We start from the raw sequence: 18,651 nt of genomic DNA, 5'->3' as shown, positions 1-18,651 counted from the left end.
TCCAAGCTCGTTAAAAAAAGCAACGTTGCCTGCCTACATAAAGGGAATTCGAGCACACGCGTTAATTGATACTGGAAGCTCAGTGAGCTTTATTAATGATAATTTTTTTAAGCTTTGCGGATTAAAGAAATTGCCTAGTAATCAAACTATTTCTATGGCATCGACTAATTTCACATCACTAGTTGATGGAAAAACTATTGTATCAGCAAAAATAGGAAATCACGATTACGATGACTTAAATTTATTGATTGTAAAAAACCTTTGTGCTGATTTAATTATAGGTCACGATATACTGGAAAAACATTCATTTTTAGAATTTTCTTTTGGAGGGCCTAAAGAGCCGATAATAGTTTGTAATGTAGCAGAAGCGTCAATTCCTGCCGTTCCTTTATTTGCAAATATATCTGCCGACTGTAAGCCGATAGCAATAAAGTCTCGCCGATTTAGTCAAGATGACAAACAATTTATTATTCAAGAAATTAGAAAGCTTTTAGCTGAGGGTATAATTGAAGAGAGTTCTTCGCCCTGGCGAGCTCAGGTCTTAATAACAAAAAATGAAAATCATAAAAAACGTCTTGTTATAGACTATTCACAAACAATAAATAAATATACGCAATTAGAATCTGATGTATTATCCATACAACCCGCGAGGTAATGGTCAAGTAGAACGCCTTAATGCTACTTTATGGAAAGCTGTACAATTAGCATTACGTTCGAAAAACATGTCTATTGAGAATTGGGAACTCGCTCTGCCTCAAGCATTACATTCTATCCGCTCTCTTCTCTGTACTGCTACAAATTGCACGCCACACGAAAGAATGTTCACACACACAAGAAAATCAGCAAACGGTGTATCAGTACCTAGTTGGTTGATAAATTCGGAGCATGCACTTATGCGAAAATGCAATCGCACTAATAAATATCAACCACTAGTTGAAGAGGTGGAATTAATACACGTTAATCCAAATTATTCCCACATACGTTTATCGGATGGTAGAGAAACTACCGTTTCAAATCGTAATTTAGCACCTTTAGGCCAAAGTCAAAGAGAATTTGATGTTTTAAGTGAAAATGAGGTACCGATTGATGAAGAACAAAATTCACCAAGGGAAGATAATACATCAGATTCTAATTATGAATCCACCGAAGAGCTGCCACCTGAAGGAAATCGATCCAATTCTATGGAAGAGGAAGCAACTTTGCGTAGATCAAATAGAGAGCACAGACTTCCTACACGACTGCAAGACTATGTTTTAAATTAAAGTGTGGGTGAATGTAGTAATATTTAACCTCCTTGTTTTTATATCATTTTATAACTTATGTCATATGTCACTCTTAAGAACTATGTACTTTTATTATGTAGAATAAAACCGTCTATACGAGGTGTTATCTTATTACAATCAGCATTGCACCTGTGCGAAGTCGGGGCAGGTTGCTAGTTCATGTATAAAGCAAAACTGACTTTACCCTCCTGTTCCTCTACTAGAGCGACTTGTTGGTAAGTATATTGCTCACTTTTTTGCATTTGTTTTTCATCAACCTTATCTATAAATGTGTATATATATAGAATTATTTTACAGATGCCGAAAAAATGGTTTCGGAGCCAAAGTCATCACAAAGTACCTAAAAACCTTTATACATAAGCTTTTAGGTACCTTGTCTAATGAGTTTGTACCAATCTCTCCTGTTAAGATAGCTGTTAAGATGGGAACCCGAATTGAACATCAAAATTTTAAGTTTGATTTGAATAAAAAAAGAAAGAATATTTTAGCTACCTAGAATTATCTTCTAAAGATGAATGATATTCTGAACAGACTTCATTGAAATTAAATTAGGAATCCACACTCACATGCATATACACACCGTTAAAAACAACGAAGGTTATTAATAACTTACACTATTAGTATATTATGGTATTCATGTAAAGAAAAAATGTATTATTCTTTAATTTGAATTCCGCGCATCAACCGTCATCGAACGCGCAGTGACATGACAACTAAATTATAAAAAATATAATTATGAAAAATATTATCAATCTCGTAATTGTATAAAGTAAAGTATAAAGTATCTTGTGATTTAGGAACAGACATTGTTAATAAATAAACATTAAATGTCGTTTCTCTTTTTACAGGTATGTAAATATTATTTTTGTAAAAATTCGTAGGTAAATACAAAATTTTATTTTATTCTTTCTTATTGTAAAATTAAACAAATAAATCTCTTTTTACAGAGAAACTCAATTGTGTTTCATTAACTGTGTCGTCCTAATAAAAAGAATACAAGAAAAAATCTTATATTCATATTATATTTTATTCAAAATATATCATTATATACAATAATTAAAAAGGATCAAGTTCGGGAACAGGTCATTAGTGCTATCACAAACGTAAACAATTTCTTATCTACACGTTCCTTATATATTAGCCGATGTTATTAGCCCTAGTTTGTTTGATAAGCATTTTTGTTATCATTAATACCGGTGTCAAAATAAAAAATATAATAACGTAGGAATTAAAATGGAGTGTGAGAAGTTGAAAATTAACGAGTGAGTTTAACTTTTATAATGTATGAATTCCATAATATTTTTCATATGATTGTATGTTTAGTTATTTTTTTTTATTATTTTCAAATATACTAATTATATTTAAGCCTAAATTACTTTATTTTAATGTCTGAACGTCCTCTCAAATTAAAATACTCTGACGGACAATGACGAATCATTATCCGTCAGAGTATTTTTTTGTTATGCGTGATATGTCAGCTGTTAACTGTTTGTCAAAAATGAAGAACGTAAATTTTAATAACAAACTAGTATAAAACTTGTTTTGGTAATTTTTATATATTATAGGTACTATATCTTAGTAAACATAACAATATAATTATAAGTTAAAAGAATTGATTTATAATCTTTATCTAAATCTTTGTATTATTATTAATTTTGATTTAGATTTTTTTAATTTATTCAATTATATGTTATTTTATGCGAGTTGATAGTTGATACTTAAGTGTAATTAAATGTATTTTGTATAATTTTAATATGAAGCAATCATGATGAAGGCGTAATTACTGTCGACGTTTCAAATAGCATTTTAGTGGATTCAGTTACTGCAATGGCTCAGACACTACTTCCAGCTGATTACATCCAGTAAGTTATGTTTCTTTTAACAATGCATACGTGTCATAAGTAAGTCATAGTTAAAAAAGGTTATATGTAAATATAAAAAAAATATAGTTTTCAAGTAATAATATAAATATAAACCAATCGGTACTTTATAGTATATGTAAAAATAAGTATCATATTTTTATACATCTATAAAGTTGTTATGTTTAATTAATTTAGTTAATTTATCTAGGTCCTCGGAGGACTTGAATGATGATGGTGACTCTACAAAATTGACATTAGCATATGAAAGATTGTATGAATTGCCAAGAACCATCATTGAAACATTCTGCGATCACATTAGGTACCTGGATATAAGTCACAATAAAATAACGTAAGTACCTGTCTTTATCAAATTATTTGAGTTACATTAGTAAATAAAGTACAAATATTACATACATGATTATATAAATGATAAAAATTATACTTTATTCATTGATTTATATACAAAATATTATGGTTTAATTATTTATTTAATGAAAATGAGTAAAGATTGAGTTTCTTGTTGGTTCTTTTGAATGTAATCTTCAATTGCAACTGTTGGTAACATAACATTAATTTATCTAAAATAATGATTAAATGTACCCGACAATCTTACTTGTATTAAGTATATTTCGCTAGCCATAAAAATCTTAAGGAAGATTTTATGTTCAAACCCAGTCAAACACAAATATAGCATACCTTGAATATACAAATAATATCACATGCAACCCATTGATTCAAAACATTATGAGGAAACCTGCATATAATTATGTTGAATTATATTCTGCCTCATATTAATAAATTATATAACCCATATTTGAGTATCAAGGTACAAATTAGAGGTGACAGTTTTCCCAGCAGTGGGAAATTAAAGACTTATTACTTCAATTAATATTTTAATTTAATCAATATCAAAGTAGCTTTTTAAGACGAGTTCAGTGACACATATGGAAGACCTATAGATATAAAGATATTATTTGGAATTATTACAATGACTATAGTGATTTTCTTATTGCAGAAATCTTGATGGCTTAGTACATTTTAAGCACCTTACAACACTAATAGCTGATGATAATCCAATAACTGAGCACTGCTTGTTACCTCCGATGCCTAATTTACAATTATTATGGTAAGTAAAATTTGAATCTTACGAGAAATATATTAGTTTCTTATGTTTTTTAATGTTTCAATATTAGAATATACTTGCGAAATTTTGGCCTATAGGGCTTAGTTCCAAGGCTAGCCCGTGAAGGACATATATATATATATATCTGATTTTTATCATATATATATAATATTGTCTGCATATGTGCATTAATACAAGTGTGTTGTACCTATGTAAACCTTACTACATTATTTCTTACTAATATGATAAATGTGAAAGTTTGGATGGATGTATGTATGTTTGGTACAATCACACCAGAATGGCTGTGCTGATGCTGGAACAGATTCGAATGAAATTTGGCAGGCAAACTAGCAATTGCTAATTAAAAAATGGAGTTTTTGCTAATTGAATACTTGAAGACTATTTATTTGTTGATTAGGTTAAACCGTTGCAAAATATCATCACTGTACCCATGGGTGAGCAAACTCAAAGAGTCCTGTCAAAATCTCCAGTATCTGTCTGTAATGGGAAATCCAGCGGCTCCCAGTTATTTTAATGGGGGTACTTTCTATGAAATGCTTCAGTACAGGTATGTTGTCTTTACATATACTCTATTCCAACCATAACAGAAAAAAAGACAAATAAACAACATTTGACAGCAAATTGAAACAATATCATTGTTCGAGAGCTTGATTAATCTATGTTATTCACTATGGATTTGCGAAAAATGGCGTTTTGAACGTCGACGAAACTGTTATTGGAATTTTGATAGTAAAATTAAAGTGTAAATAAGTAGTTAAGTGTGTTGTATTATAAATAAAGATATCTTCCACTGGAAGGCTTTATATCTTAGTTTTTTGTTAGAAAAAAGTTAATGAACAACTATTGCAGATAATTTCATGATCTATAATTTTTGTCTAAACTATATTTTATCTCATCTTGAATATTTTTAGCGCAAAGTGCAGCTCTAACGATTTATAGTAAGGTTACCAATGTTTGTGTCTATTTTGACTGGTTTATTAAGTAACTGAGTACTTTATTTGATCTACAACAATATTGGCTATCTTTTGCTGTTGAGCATAAAAAGTGGTACCGACTCTGTACACAACGCAGTATCAGTAACAAGCACTTTTGAATCGTCATTTTTCAAGGTTAAATTTACTATCGGTTCAGAATGTAGATTCTAGCGAAAAGAACCGACAAGAAACTAGGTAATAACTACTGATTTTTTGAAAGATTGTCCTTATTTTAATTACATTTACAGGCTGTTCGTGATATCACAGTTTCCATCCCTCCTACACCTGGATGATAGAAAAGTGACAGAAGATCAAAGAGAGGAAGCACACAGGTTGTACAAACGGCCACTTCTCGAGAGAATCATGAAGCCAGGATCCGGGAGCCTGACTCAACTGATGACCAGCTCGGTGACTTGGAGCTCCGTCCATAATAAATTATCTTCGTTTTGGAATAAGGAAAAAGGACAAAGAAGAAATTTACTTATTTAGTAAATTATTGAAGATAGGGAAGAGACATTTTTGAGACTGGATAGAATTTGATCAAGGATCAAGAAAATCGTTTTGTTACTCAAAGCTATAAATAGTTACAAGACACAGTATAAGCTACAACTATACTAAGTTAAGTTAAAAACTTTAAATTCACCTTACCATTCCCGCTTCATACATACATACATACACAGACACATATATACACTTCACATAAACAAACACATTTAAATTAATTCATAGTTTCGTTTAATTTGATTTTGGTTTGATAACACAAATGTGTAGAAAAGGTTTGTAGACGTTAACAGCACAAATTCGATAGTAGCGGATGTTTCCATCTATGTGATCATAGTCTTATTGCACATATTCGGTAAAATACCACGTAGTTTAGTAGACAATAGGATGAGCAAGTGCCTTCCTAACCTCTTATGCACGAAATTTATTTTCTGTACGCAATAGGATATGCCATCATTCAGAAATCCAGATTTCCATATTTCAAACATTGTAAACAGGCGATCTTATTTGCAAACCAGTGTCTCCAAATTCACCCCCTTTGGGTGATGATATTTCAAAAACGGAGTAACGTCTGCCTTTTACTCATTAACAGAAGCCTAAACACCGAATTCCAACTTCTCCCTTTCAACAGTAAGGAACATAATCTTTCGTCTTAAGATTTACCCCCTGATTAAAAAATATAAAATATTTCATCCTGTTTGACCCGTTGTAACTGTTCGTTGTCAATTATTTAAATATTATTAAGTATATAGGTAAATATAGACGCGATAAATGAGCATCGAATATATTAAAGTTATAGAAAACTAACCTTACACGCCTTCAAGGGACCAATACGCTAATCTATGAACGTTATTAAAATTAGAGAAAAAGGAGTACGGTCTTCTTATTTGTAATATTAAGTATATTATGTTAATATAACTAACAATATATACTAGAAAGTAAATAGGAAATATCTGAAAATTCTAAATTCATAAACCTGGATTTCATTTAGTCACCTGAGGTAAACCGTGATATCGTAAGAGACAAAACAATTTATAAATTTTCACTTTATAATTTTTCAAATTCAAGGCACTAAAGGTACATGTATGGTTTTAAAATGTGCTTCTATTTCATCATCGAAAGACGCACTCGCCTCTGTAGACGCACTTACCTCAGTCGACTATAAATATGTATAATATTCTTATACTATTTCTGTATTTGTAAGATAATACGTTGAAAATATTTTAAAGTGAATTTTGTCAATCGAATTTTTTTATTAAGAATCGTGTTTATTAACTAGTCTTATATAGTATGTTTTAATACATTTATATAAATTTTATAAACTGTGCTATTTCAGCATGACAAGAGTGAAATAAAAATATATGATCGTTTATAAATATTTTTATTTAAATAAACTTATCAATAAATATTTTACAAAATTTATTGTTTTAATGTTAAATTATCCTACTATCTACTTCATTTATAATGATCTAAAATTACAATGTTGCCATATTAAAAAAAAATTACGGTCGTTAGTTATCCATGTGTAGTTCTTTTTAAAAGTTATTATTTTTAGGTTTTAATTAAACTGTGTAAAATAATGTTTATTTATATCTTAACCTGTCACTGTCACTATAAAGCTATACTGTGTTCAAAACTATTTTGCACTATTTAAAATGAGAGATATAATGCACGCACCAGACACACTAACCGAAAATAGAAAGCGACCTTATATATTGGGATGTGACACATCTGTTGATATCCATTGACTGCCTTGGTAAACTGTATTTTTCGTTGCTTCTCCGTGTTCATGTGTTTACTGAAACGCTTTATTTTTATTTATTATATACCATGTTTTCTTTTTTAAATAATAATCTCATACCAACAATTTCGATGATTCAAATTTGAATTTATTTAGTCATACAGTTCAAACTTGGGACGCTTCCAAGCCGTTAGATCGACATAGGGTATGGCATTGTAGTCGTCACAGTGGTATTTCGGATTGTATGAACTCTCCAATTCGAATGCCTTTTTCTGGACGTATTTCACATTCGTGTTGTCACAGATCAAGCGAGCCATCGATGCTTTCTTTATTTCTTTCAATTGATCTGTGAATAATAAGGGCAACATTAAATTACATACATTTTTACATTAACAGCCTGCAAATTTCTCACTGCTGGGCTAAGGCCTCCTCTCGCTTTGAGGAGAAGGTTTGGAGCATATCTCACCATGCTGCTCCAATGCATGTTCGTGGAATACACATGTGGCAGAATTTCGTTAAAATTAGACACAAGCAGGTTTCCTCACGACGTTGTCTTTCACCACCGAGTACGAGATGAATTCGGTATAAATACAAATTAGGCACATGAAAATTCGGCGGTGCTTGCCTGGGTTTGTACCCGAAATCATCGGTTAAGATGCACGCGTTCTAACCACTGGGCCATCTCGGCCTGTAAGGGCAACATATTGAGGTATAATTCCCAAGAGGAAACTTTAAACTCTTAAATTTAGCTCACATGACTAATCATAACATTCTACATATTTATATTAGATTCGTGTAAAAAAAACAATAATCTCAAGCCTGCTAATAAAAGTAGCAATTGTCAATGAGATTATCTTAATATCCATGAGATGTATGTATGAGTCGACCGGATAAGCCCATATAATAATAATAATAAAGTATAATTAAATTTACTTTTTATTCGCAGATTATTATAATACACAATCGATCGGCATTTCGATGTTGAATACTTATTGAGTTATCTCATTCCAGAATAATCAGAAAAAAACGTAAAAAATCATGAAAATTGTCACTTCTTAAGGTACTAATAATCAATAAAGTGCTTTACAATTCATTAAATACTTCGTTCAAACAGTGATAAATTACCTGGTGTGAACGAATGCGGCATCTCGCTATTGTCATAAAAGTGTCTATCACCAATACGAGTGCGATAGAACTGTTCAGCAACAATGCATTGAAATGTATGCCCCAGGATAGACCCCGAGACGTCCCCTTCCAAAGCACCTCCGACGAATAAATCTATATCGTCTACGGATTCGTAGAACTTGGCAAGTGCGTTAATGCGCTGTGGAAAAAATTATGACTTTAGAATTTTTTGAAATTTTATTCGAAATCAAATTTTCGTTATCAATTGATACTTACGTCTTGTGATATTTCACCTGCCAAGTCTTGGAATGTTCTCGCTCTTTTCAAGCCACAAGTTTCTCTGTAATATAAAGAATTATTTATATATTTTCAACCTTATTTTGACTAATGATATCTCTTCAAAGGCGACTCTCTGTTCCAAACGGTAAATCCGTCATAACTGGATCCGTCATGACTGGTTCAGGCACGTGACCAAAGGTTGTTCAGACTTTCTCAGGCAAAGCAGTTTAAACAGCTAACTTCTAGAAAAACCCGATAGATTTTTCTTAACAGTTGTTTGAACCCTGGTGTAATAAGATACGGTACGCGGATACAATAACAAGGCAATCCGTATTTAGAAGACCTACTATTAAAAAAGTATTAAGGATAGAACCTATAAAAAGTCGACTTACTACGAGATTATTTTAGAGAATACAATAAATACTTGATAAAAACGCCAAAATAAAATGTCGTGGCACAGACATCGAAACGTAAGAATTGATCAATTACAGGAAATAATTTTGACACAATCTTACCTGTAATCGTTATATGAAGCAATTCCATGATCCCTACCCCTCTGAATATCCATAGCGATGAGATCCAAGCCCCATTTGTTACTAGATTTGAATAATAGATTGGCGATTTCTTCAGTGCAGTGCGGGTCGGCCTCGCCCGCGCGATTAGTCACTATACCGCGTATGATGTCGTCGAAAGACTCTGGTGTGGATTCCACCAGGCCCGGGTTGAAGTAATGGTCGCTTAGTCTGAGATCATACAAATATTTATATTTTGCCGTAAAGATAAAAGAGGTCTAAAATCAAAGCGTTATTACCAAAGAACGTTCTATATTATTATATTTTTAGGGTTAGGAACTTACTTATACAAATATCCTGTTCCAGAGTTCGATGGACAGCTCATGATTGTGTCAGGTATAACGGTGTGTAAGAAACGGAAAGCGGCGGCACCGAAGCCATTGATAGCTCCAGGATTCACCTCCTCGTTGTAATCACGGCTATAGAGCGAACTGGGGGAAATCCGATAGTAACGAAGATAGCTCTCCCCTAAACGAATCAAATTAATGTAAATTATTTTGGTATACGTAGTTATTGCCAACAAAGAACTTATTTTAAATATTTCGTTTTATGTCGTATTCATGAATACTTCCGTAATGAAAATGAATGTTTGAAAAATCTTACCAAAGTTCAAAGGCAACCATTCCTGATAAGTGATGTGTTGGATTTCCGCAATGACAATCTTTCTCGTCTCCTGGTATATCTTCTCATCGGTCCACAGAGGGTTTAATGAGCTCAATATGTCTGCTATGCGATTGTGTTCTCTAAGCAGCAATGTATGTAGGACAGCTAATGTTGGTGTCTGGTTGATTCTGCTGTCTCCTAATTTTATTTCAATCACATAATTTAGTGTTTGCATTTAAAATAAATTATTTATTAGAATATTGGTTTTTCTGTTATCAGCAAGAGCATATCTTTTGTTAGCACTTAAATTAGTATATCTGATAGTTAAATTATTTTAGAAAATAAATATGCGTTGAAATTATTATCTACTTCTTACCCAAATTACAAAACGAATTGCACTAAATGTACTATAATTTTCCCGATTATTTAAGAGTGCTACAAATTCAAAACTATAGAAGTGAGAATTACTTGAAATAATCACACCTGCCAAGTAACAAGGTTCCGATATGTTACGTAAGTCGCAAACAGCTAACTTATCATCTACCGATGGCAAGAAACTTCCTTTGCAATTTTTTCTTGTTTCCTCGCGCAATCTACCACCGCATTTGCTTCGTAGCTTGGCAGCAAGTATTGGATCAGAGCCATATATTGGAGAGCCGTCCAAAAAACTGGTTACTGTATTCATCTGAAACATTTTTTTTTTGTTTAACATAACAAATATTTAAAAATGATATTTTAATCAAAACAATATTTAGAACATTTAACTTTCTAAGGGTGATTCGCCAATATATTTTTTTATTAATATTAATAACTAATAGATGCGCACAGATTAGAAAATAAACTTTTTGGCTACCTCTAAATTCGACATATTAAACCAAAGGTACTTCAAAATAATATCATACGTAATTTTTACGGTATTATTTTACAACTAACTAATATTATAAAGCAAATTACCTGCTCTGCATGGCCTAAGCTGCAGTCATCCCTTGGTGTGGTGACACTTCTCACAAAGTTGAGACATTTAATACCGTGGTTTTTGTAGAAGGGATCGTCATCAGAAACGCAAATTGGTATGCATTTGTCGTTCAGTAATTCTTGTGGCAGAATATCACGACCATTGCCTAAGCAACATTGAATTCCACCCTCATCTGTAAATATTTTTTGAACGTTGGTGGTAGTGTCGGACGATCGTGAAATGTCAGAAAGAAATATAATAATTATTATAAAGTGTCAATGATACATGCATCATAATAGGGAGTCATGGAAGTCGGCTTTCAACATTTTTTGAGAAATACTTTTATTTTAAAATAATATTTTATATGGCATACAAATAAAAACTTGCTACCTACGTAATGGTAAATAGTCACCATCGTTCATAGACATTGGTACTGATAGAAATCAGTAACCGAACTTTACCTTACCGTACCGCCAATGCGCCACTAACCTTGAAAATAATCACCTTTTTTTGTCTCTTATACTTGTAGCAACACTGACTACCTCCCCCTTCAAACCGTAACACAAACAAAACCGAGTATTGCTGTTTGGTTGAATATGTCATGAGTATGTCCATAAAAGGTAGTCGTTTAAGCTAGGGCTGACACAAAACAGCTGACTGAGCCTTATTTGATTAAAAGGACAAAAATATTTACCTGTGACTTCCATTACTTGGAAAACAAGGTCATGTGTGATGAACTGTCCCCATTGCACGTTGAGGTGGCTAAGTACACGACTGAAAATAGATCGATCTGCAAAGATCCGAGTTGAAAGTAAGCGAGGATTGGGTAACGGTCGACCGCTCGTTGCAACTGGCATCGCGTAGATACCTATTGAAAAATCGATAAAATTAAAATACGACAGATTTCAAAATATAAAATTACATAACGTATTCATTTAATCTAAGGAAACAGTAATGTAATTCCAGTGTTCAATATGACAGCATTCTTCCTGGCCAAATTTCGATTCGATTCTTATTTATAATTATGAAAATTACCCAATTAGTGGCCATTTCAAGGGTTCGGACCCAGAAACTCTACTTTCAAATCCCGGGACATTCTAGTACCAGCCTGAAATGGGCAGTTACACCTGCACATTTAAAAAAATAACTCTTGCAAATCAGTATATTTGAAAGAGGTGAAACATTTTTTTCAACTCCACTGAAACGTTGGAAACGTTCGACCTTGCAATATGACTCTCATAGCGCTCTGAGTTTCAAATGTAAGTAAAAACAATATTATAAAATCATTAATTAATTATGATTTCCTTTTAAAAACATATCGTTTCTTATTTCAATATTTCAACTGTTTATTTGGAGTGCAGACCACCTTTTATACTGAACTTGGAATAGTATCACGTGATGATAGCGAGGGCGCGCCATAAAAGCCTCGTAAACCATAGATTATACTATTCTACTTTTAGTCATTATATTATTATTTCCTTTTAAGTCGACTATGATCGCTTTAATGCCACTTGACCCACATTTAGCGTTTTGGTATAAATTTGAGCGTCGTGTCTATATTTTTTCCACTGTATTTTCATTATTTCGTTTTCAGAAAATATTTAAAGATTTCTATACCGTCTAAAACTTATAAATGAAATGCATTCAAATGTCGTCGGTGTGATTACGACACATCCGTTCAAATACATAACAGTAATCTTCACGAAACATGTTCATATTTTTAACTTCTATATAGGAGACACATGGAGAATATTCAATAGTATACAAACAATACCTAGCATGAGCTAGTTTAAAAGTTTTGAAAAATGTATTTTAAAAACAAACCATCAGCATATCTAGGTGACGTAAGCCTAGTAAAAGGAGCGCCTCGTCTGCCCCACGTTGGGTGCCGCAGGTTGTTACACGTGCCATCGATACTACGGTACTTATTGGAGCCTGTACAGGAGACACTGACAGGCTTGCAGTATATCTCGTGCGGTTGTATGCATTGGTTCTCCAAAAATGATATAAAGGTGTTTGGAGTCACATCCGTCCTGAAAATAAACATAACCGACTATTGATTGATTTACATGATTTGGTAAAATATAAAACTGTATTATTTCTTAAATCACAAACAAATATGATACCGATTGTATACACGATTATTATATGAGAAAGTGAGTTCCTGAAGAAAAGTTTCTTCAAAAGTATATTCAAAGTTTAAAAAAAAAATCGTGATTCAATCGAACGAATTTCCCAAAGCAAAGAATTTCTAATTGCACGTATATAATGTTAAGATCGAATAACGCATCTTACGTTGAGCACAATTTCATTTGCATAATCTTCGTAGCTGTAAGAAGCTCGTGTGACACCTCAGACGCCTTCTTTGCGTCACTGGATAATTTTGACGAGAAAAAATGCAATAGAGCCGGCGAGCATGCTTCCAAACCAACACCGTTTTTAACGAGCCGATTAGCTCTTTTCTTTGCCTCACGTGAAAGTTCGCGACCGCATCGGAGACTGTCTGATATTAGCTCAGATGGAATGTCTTCTTCCTCTGAAATATTACCAATTTTATTTGTTAACTATACTTTTAGAGTACTATTCATTAATTTGTGTGCAGTGAACATTAACTGTCGGTATAGCTTTGTCTGTACCGATTCTGTTGTCAATTTTTTCTACGGTATTCCTCACTCTATTCTTCACGAGATTTGTTTATGAGTATTGACGATAAATTATTTAATACTGTCTCAAATATTCATAACTTTAAAATTTATGGCCGAATCATGATAATCAATTTCATCAAAAGATTGTATACAAAAAAGAAACCAACTTAATGATATAGATATTTTCACCGGTAGTAGAGCTTTTTACAGGCTTACCTGTGTGGGTCTCACTTATTATTATCATTCAAACGTCAAATCGAAATATGCTTTATAAGTTCGTCTTCCCTTCGATAATTTATTAAATAATAATAGTCATAGGCTACCATCGATTTTTAATTGCCGAATTAGCGCCTTATGATAACAATTTATCTCGTGATGATGAAGGATAACATGCTACTCGGAAGAAAACCTTAATGTTTTGTGAAATTCTCTCAAACGTGTCTAATTGTAGGTAGATATACTAGTAATTACATATTAATTGCATAGATTAGCTAAAAATATTTTGGACACTTATTATATACTTAATATATTTGTGGGTACATAGATATTAAATATAAAAGTAAAATATATTAACACTTTTAAAATTAATAAAATATTTAACCTGAAGACGACGAAAGAAATAAATCTTTGACCTTCGAAGTTGCACTTGCTAAAATTGGACACACTTCCGATATAATGTCATCAAAAATAAATTCCCAACCGGAATTCAAGCAACAAGATACCGAAGAACTAAAGAAATATAGCAACACTGATATTGACAAAATATGTCTACTAGAAAAAATAGTTCTTTTCGAAACCATTCTCGTATATAAATATCACAAAACATTTAATTAAATTATATTAAAACTTCTTTCTAACATCCTCTTTCACTCAAAACTCTAGCCTAAATGAGTGATCGTCATTTAATTGTAATAAAAAAAAGGAATTTTGTAACAAAATAATCTCTCATAATATGTTATAACCTGCACAGGTTGAAAAAAAAAATACGTTAATTTTTTTTTAAATATGGCGTCACCTTATCATGTCACGTTTATTGCGTTAATTAATAAAGGAAATTATATGTGGATAGCATGATTAGTATCGCCAAACGTTGCATAATCACCTGATTGCTTTACGATTGTACGAACAATCATTCTGAGAGTAATTACGCAATCTTTTAGTAATTACAAATGTCTACTATATTATTACTTATTCTGTATACTTATAATAAATACTTACACCTATTCTACCTCTGTCCTTATATTTTTATTATTTGTTTAATTTTATAAACCTTGCAATACAGAGGTGGATATAAAATCGAAATTGACAAAAAAATCTTATTTACCTTAAATCAGTGACAGTAGTTTTTGTTTAACGCGGGAAAACATCTTCTATTATTTTTTTAAGCCATACTAATAACATTCTGAAATCGATTACATTTATTTTAATATGGAATATTGTTGTGGAGGTACTGTTTATTCATTATATAATATTCAAAATAATATAACTGTGTAAATAAGTATTTCTAACACTTATATTGTAAGTAGAAGTATGTAAATAATTATATAGTATATACTATTATTAAAACAAAACAACCGCCTGTATGTGTCCTACTGCTGTTTGGCAGGGTCAGATCATCTGACTGGTAGAAACGAAATTACTTTAATTTATTTGTAAAATGATAACCTCCACTGCTTTGTTGCCCTAGACTAGACCACCTGACCTCTAAATCCGGCCCTTCTGTTTAGAGTTATTACTATCACACTGGGGATTAACAGATACACAGGTGTTTATCCAATACACATATTCCCTCACAATATTGTCTATCACCCTTGAGCACTAGACGAAATATAAACACAATCACACTTTGGTTTAGCTCCATGTGTTTTAACCACTGGGCCGTCACAGTTCAAATTTATTCTATTTGTATTACAGAATATACAATATATACCAAAAACGAATATAGTATTTTGCTGATTAAATATTACTTAACAATAATAAATCTATAAATTTAATACTTTGATGTAAAAAGCGAGATGTTTTTATTTAGGTCTAGTATTCACTCGAGGAATGGGGGGCAGGGACAAGGTACCCTGTGTACTTTTTTGTCAGTAATTTTGACAACGTGAACGCAAATTCATGACAGGTTGAGCAGATCAAAGGCAAAAAGTAACAAAGAAACATTTAAATCAAATAAAATTTGTAACATTATAGAATATTGTTAATACATTTAAAATAAGACAATCTGAAGTTTTTTTTAAGTATTGAGTCAGGCCCGTCTCAATCCAGGGTTCAGGGAGTGAGACAAACTCTGTCGCCGCGCGTTGGGGATCACCTCACCGATGAATCGATTATGGTCAAGTCTCGGACCGACTTTAAATATATACACAGCAAAATGTGAATACATACTTTGTATGACTTACGATAAAAGTACCTACCTAATAGTTTTTTTCATGTGACGTTAACATTCTTAAAATACTAATTAATTTATTGCACAAAAAATATTTTAGTATTAAAATAAATTATGGGTTTAAAAATAAAAAATAATATATACAAAAATAACACTTTATTACCAATCAAACTAGTATACTCTTAAACGTAATCAAATCGATTTACAACTCTACTAGGATAAAGCAATATCCTTTATAATGATAGCTGTAAAATATGAATAAACAAATTAATGCGTATTATATAACTATACAAACAATACAATGTTACATTACATAAACATAACATACCATAATCAGCCTATAAACTTCTTACTGCTGGGCTAAGGCCTCCTCTCCCGTTGAGGAGAAGGTATGGAGCATATTCCACCACGCTGCTCCAATGCGGGTTGGTGGAATACACATGTGGCAGAATTTCGTTGAAATTAGACACATGCAGGTTTCCTCACGATGTTTTCCTTCACCGCCGGGCACGAGATGAATTATAAACACAAATTAAGCACATGAAAATTCAGTGGTGCCTGCCTGGGTTTGAACCCGAAATCATCGGTTAAGATGCACGCGTTCTAACCACTGGGCCATCTCGGCTCTCTAATGTTACATTACTATTATTAAAATTATTCGCCTACTGTACTGTAGCAGCGATTCTGTAAGAAATCACTTCGTATCTCATACGTGAAATGTTGACAACCGACTTACAGTGATACGCCATTTTGATACGTGTGTCCTATAACATTTATAATTATTTTTATGATGATGTTAACATCACTAAATTTTCCAAACTACATATAGTTTATATAAGATTTTAAATTAACATGGTTATTTTTATTACTAACAGTATCTAAAACGGGATATTTACCATGTTTTTTATTTTTATTTGGTGGAGCTCGTCTCATATGTCTCGTGAACAAGACATTCGTAGATAATGTCGAAATATCGAGCTCCACCAAATAAAAATAAAAAACATGGTAAATATCCCGTTTTAGATACTGTTACATATAGTTTAGTTTCTGTAAAGAATATCATCAAATGAACATTATATATACAATCAATTTATATGGCAACACTATTCGCTTATTAAATATAAAACATTGAAAAATGTAACAAATTAATTTGTTACTTTCCTCCATTTATTAGCTTGTATTTCATTCGTATGGTAAAATCTTGCAATTAATTTTTGAATCAGTTCCTCAATATTATTGATATGCTAAACTTTATGAATTGGTACACACTAAATTAAACTTGTTTTGATATATTTGATTATAAAATTAATAAGTAACAGTCGATCTAAATATTGTAATAAAATACGATAATCTATCTAATATTATATAATAAATTAATATTTAAAATATAAAACATGGTACTACAATACACTCCGTACTCACTTAAAAAATATATATATTTATACACTTTATCTTAATAGCAATTATATTCAAAAGCGATATCTATCTTTGCCATAATAATCTTTTAGGCGTTTAATGTACACTATCTATTTATTAATTGACAATTTAGTTTAGAGTCAACGTAAGATACGTTGTTAGTATAGTATTTAAATAAATAAAGTGATTTAGTAAAATGATTAAGCTAATCTATGAAAATATCTTCAAACTAAGTGGCGGTGTTTATTAATAATATACATTAAGGGAAAGTGTAAGCAAATACATAATATATAGAAAATATAAATAATAAAACCTTTTATATTAATCTGTATATGAACATTATTTAATCAATTGTTTTTTAAACTAATCACACTAACTGCCAGTACCTACGATATGAAAACTCATTTGTCATTTATTTCTTATTCGATTATTACCAATTATTTCGAATATATACTGTAACTATACTATAACATTTCTTTATATTTAGATGATAGATATAAGATCAGTGTATTTTTATATATTATATATTTTTATCATATTGTGTTTAGACTACTATTTATGTTGATTGCGTTGTTTATAATCGAGTATTTTGACGTAAAAAGAAACGTCTAATTTTTATTGGTATGTTATATCATAACATAGCATAAAACAAAGTTGCTTACCGCTATCTGTCCCTATGTATGCTTAGATCTTTAAAATTACACAATGGATTTTAATGTGGTCTTTTTTAATAGATATATTGATTCAAGAGGAAGGTTTATATGTATAATACATGCACAATATAGTACAGACACACTGATAATTTTAGAAGATTCTGAAGTGATGTCGTAAATAATATGGCATATATCTATCTGTTAGGGTTACCCCATAACAACCATTTTTAACCTTTACTTTTTACGAGACATAATGGCTTATTTTCGAAGCGATTTTAAGCAATACAGCATGAATCCTTATCCAATAAAGTATCTTAAATACATTTAATATAGATCAATATGTCCATTTACAGCATGTCATTTAAATGGATATTTTCGAAGATATTACTGATTTAAAAGGCAGAGATATAGCGCTTTGTATTATCTAACGACTGAAAAACTGTGAAAGTTGTAGGTAAGACATTCTGTAGTATATTTAGTAGCAGCATTGCACACGTGCGAAGCCAGGA

General features: G+C 31.5%; 2 protein-coding genes across 4 annotated transcripts in view; one reads left to right on the top strand and one right to left on the bottom strand.

The window, feature by feature from the left end:
* Positions 1-6,136, top strand: part of LOC113392926 (leucine-rich melanocyte differentiation-associated protein-like) — a 267,313-nt gene extending 261,177 nt beyond the window's left edge. Inside the window, exons 2-7 of one of the 3 annotated variants that reach the window (XM_064216496.1) lie at positions 2,798-2,848; positions 3,044-3,145; positions 3,354-3,494; positions 4,161-4,271; positions 4,687-4,836; positions 5,512-6,134. In XM_064216496.1, the coding sequence (XP_064072566.1) occupies positions 3,111-3,145; positions 3,354-3,494; positions 4,161-4,271; positions 4,687-4,836; positions 5,512-5,752 (678 nt within the window). In that variant the 5' untranslated portion in view covers positions 2,798-2,848; positions 3,044-3,110 and the 3' untranslated portion in view covers positions 5,753-6,134. Of the gene's footprint in view, positions 1-2,501; positions 2,546-2,740; positions 2,849-3,043; positions 3,146-3,353; positions 3,495-4,160; positions 4,272-4,686; positions 4,837-5,511 lie in introns of those variants that run through there. The other 2 variants (XM_064216494.1, XM_064216495.1) reach the window with 2 other exon arrangements.
* Positions 6,137-7,630: 1,494 nt separating this feature from the next.
* On the bottom strand, positions 7,631-14,557 carry LOC113402429 (peroxidase-like). The gene is made up of 12 exons (XM_064216569.1): positions 14,286-14,557; positions 13,335-13,575; positions 12,864-13,072; positions 11,734-11,907; positions 11,039-11,232; positions 10,568-10,769; positions 10,085-10,282; positions 9,766-9,949; positions 9,425-9,652; positions 8,907-8,970; positions 8,631-8,829; positions 7,631-7,851 (listed from the first exon to the last, which is right to left on the bottom strand). The coding sequence occupies exons 1-12, from the start codon at positions 14,482-14,484 to the stop codon at positions 7,658-7,660; spliced, it is 2,286 nt and encodes a 761-aa protein (XP_064072639.1). The 5' UTR covers positions 14,485-14,557; the 3' UTR covers positions 7,631-7,657.
* Between the last annotated feature and the right edge of the window lie 4,094 nt (positions 14,558-18,651).

The sequence above is a fragment of the Vanessa tameamea genome, chromosome 12 (genome assembly GCF_037043105.1).
Source record: "Vanessa tameamea isolate UH-Manoa-2023 chromosome 12, ilVanTame1 primary haplotype, whole genome shotgun sequence".
Taxonomy (NCBI): Eukaryota; Metazoa; Arthropoda; class Insecta; order Lepidoptera; family Nymphalidae; genus Vanessa; species Vanessa tameamea.
The sequence above is the reverse complement of the archived record's forward strand: the minus strand, read 5'-3'. Positions and strand labels throughout refer to the sequence as shown.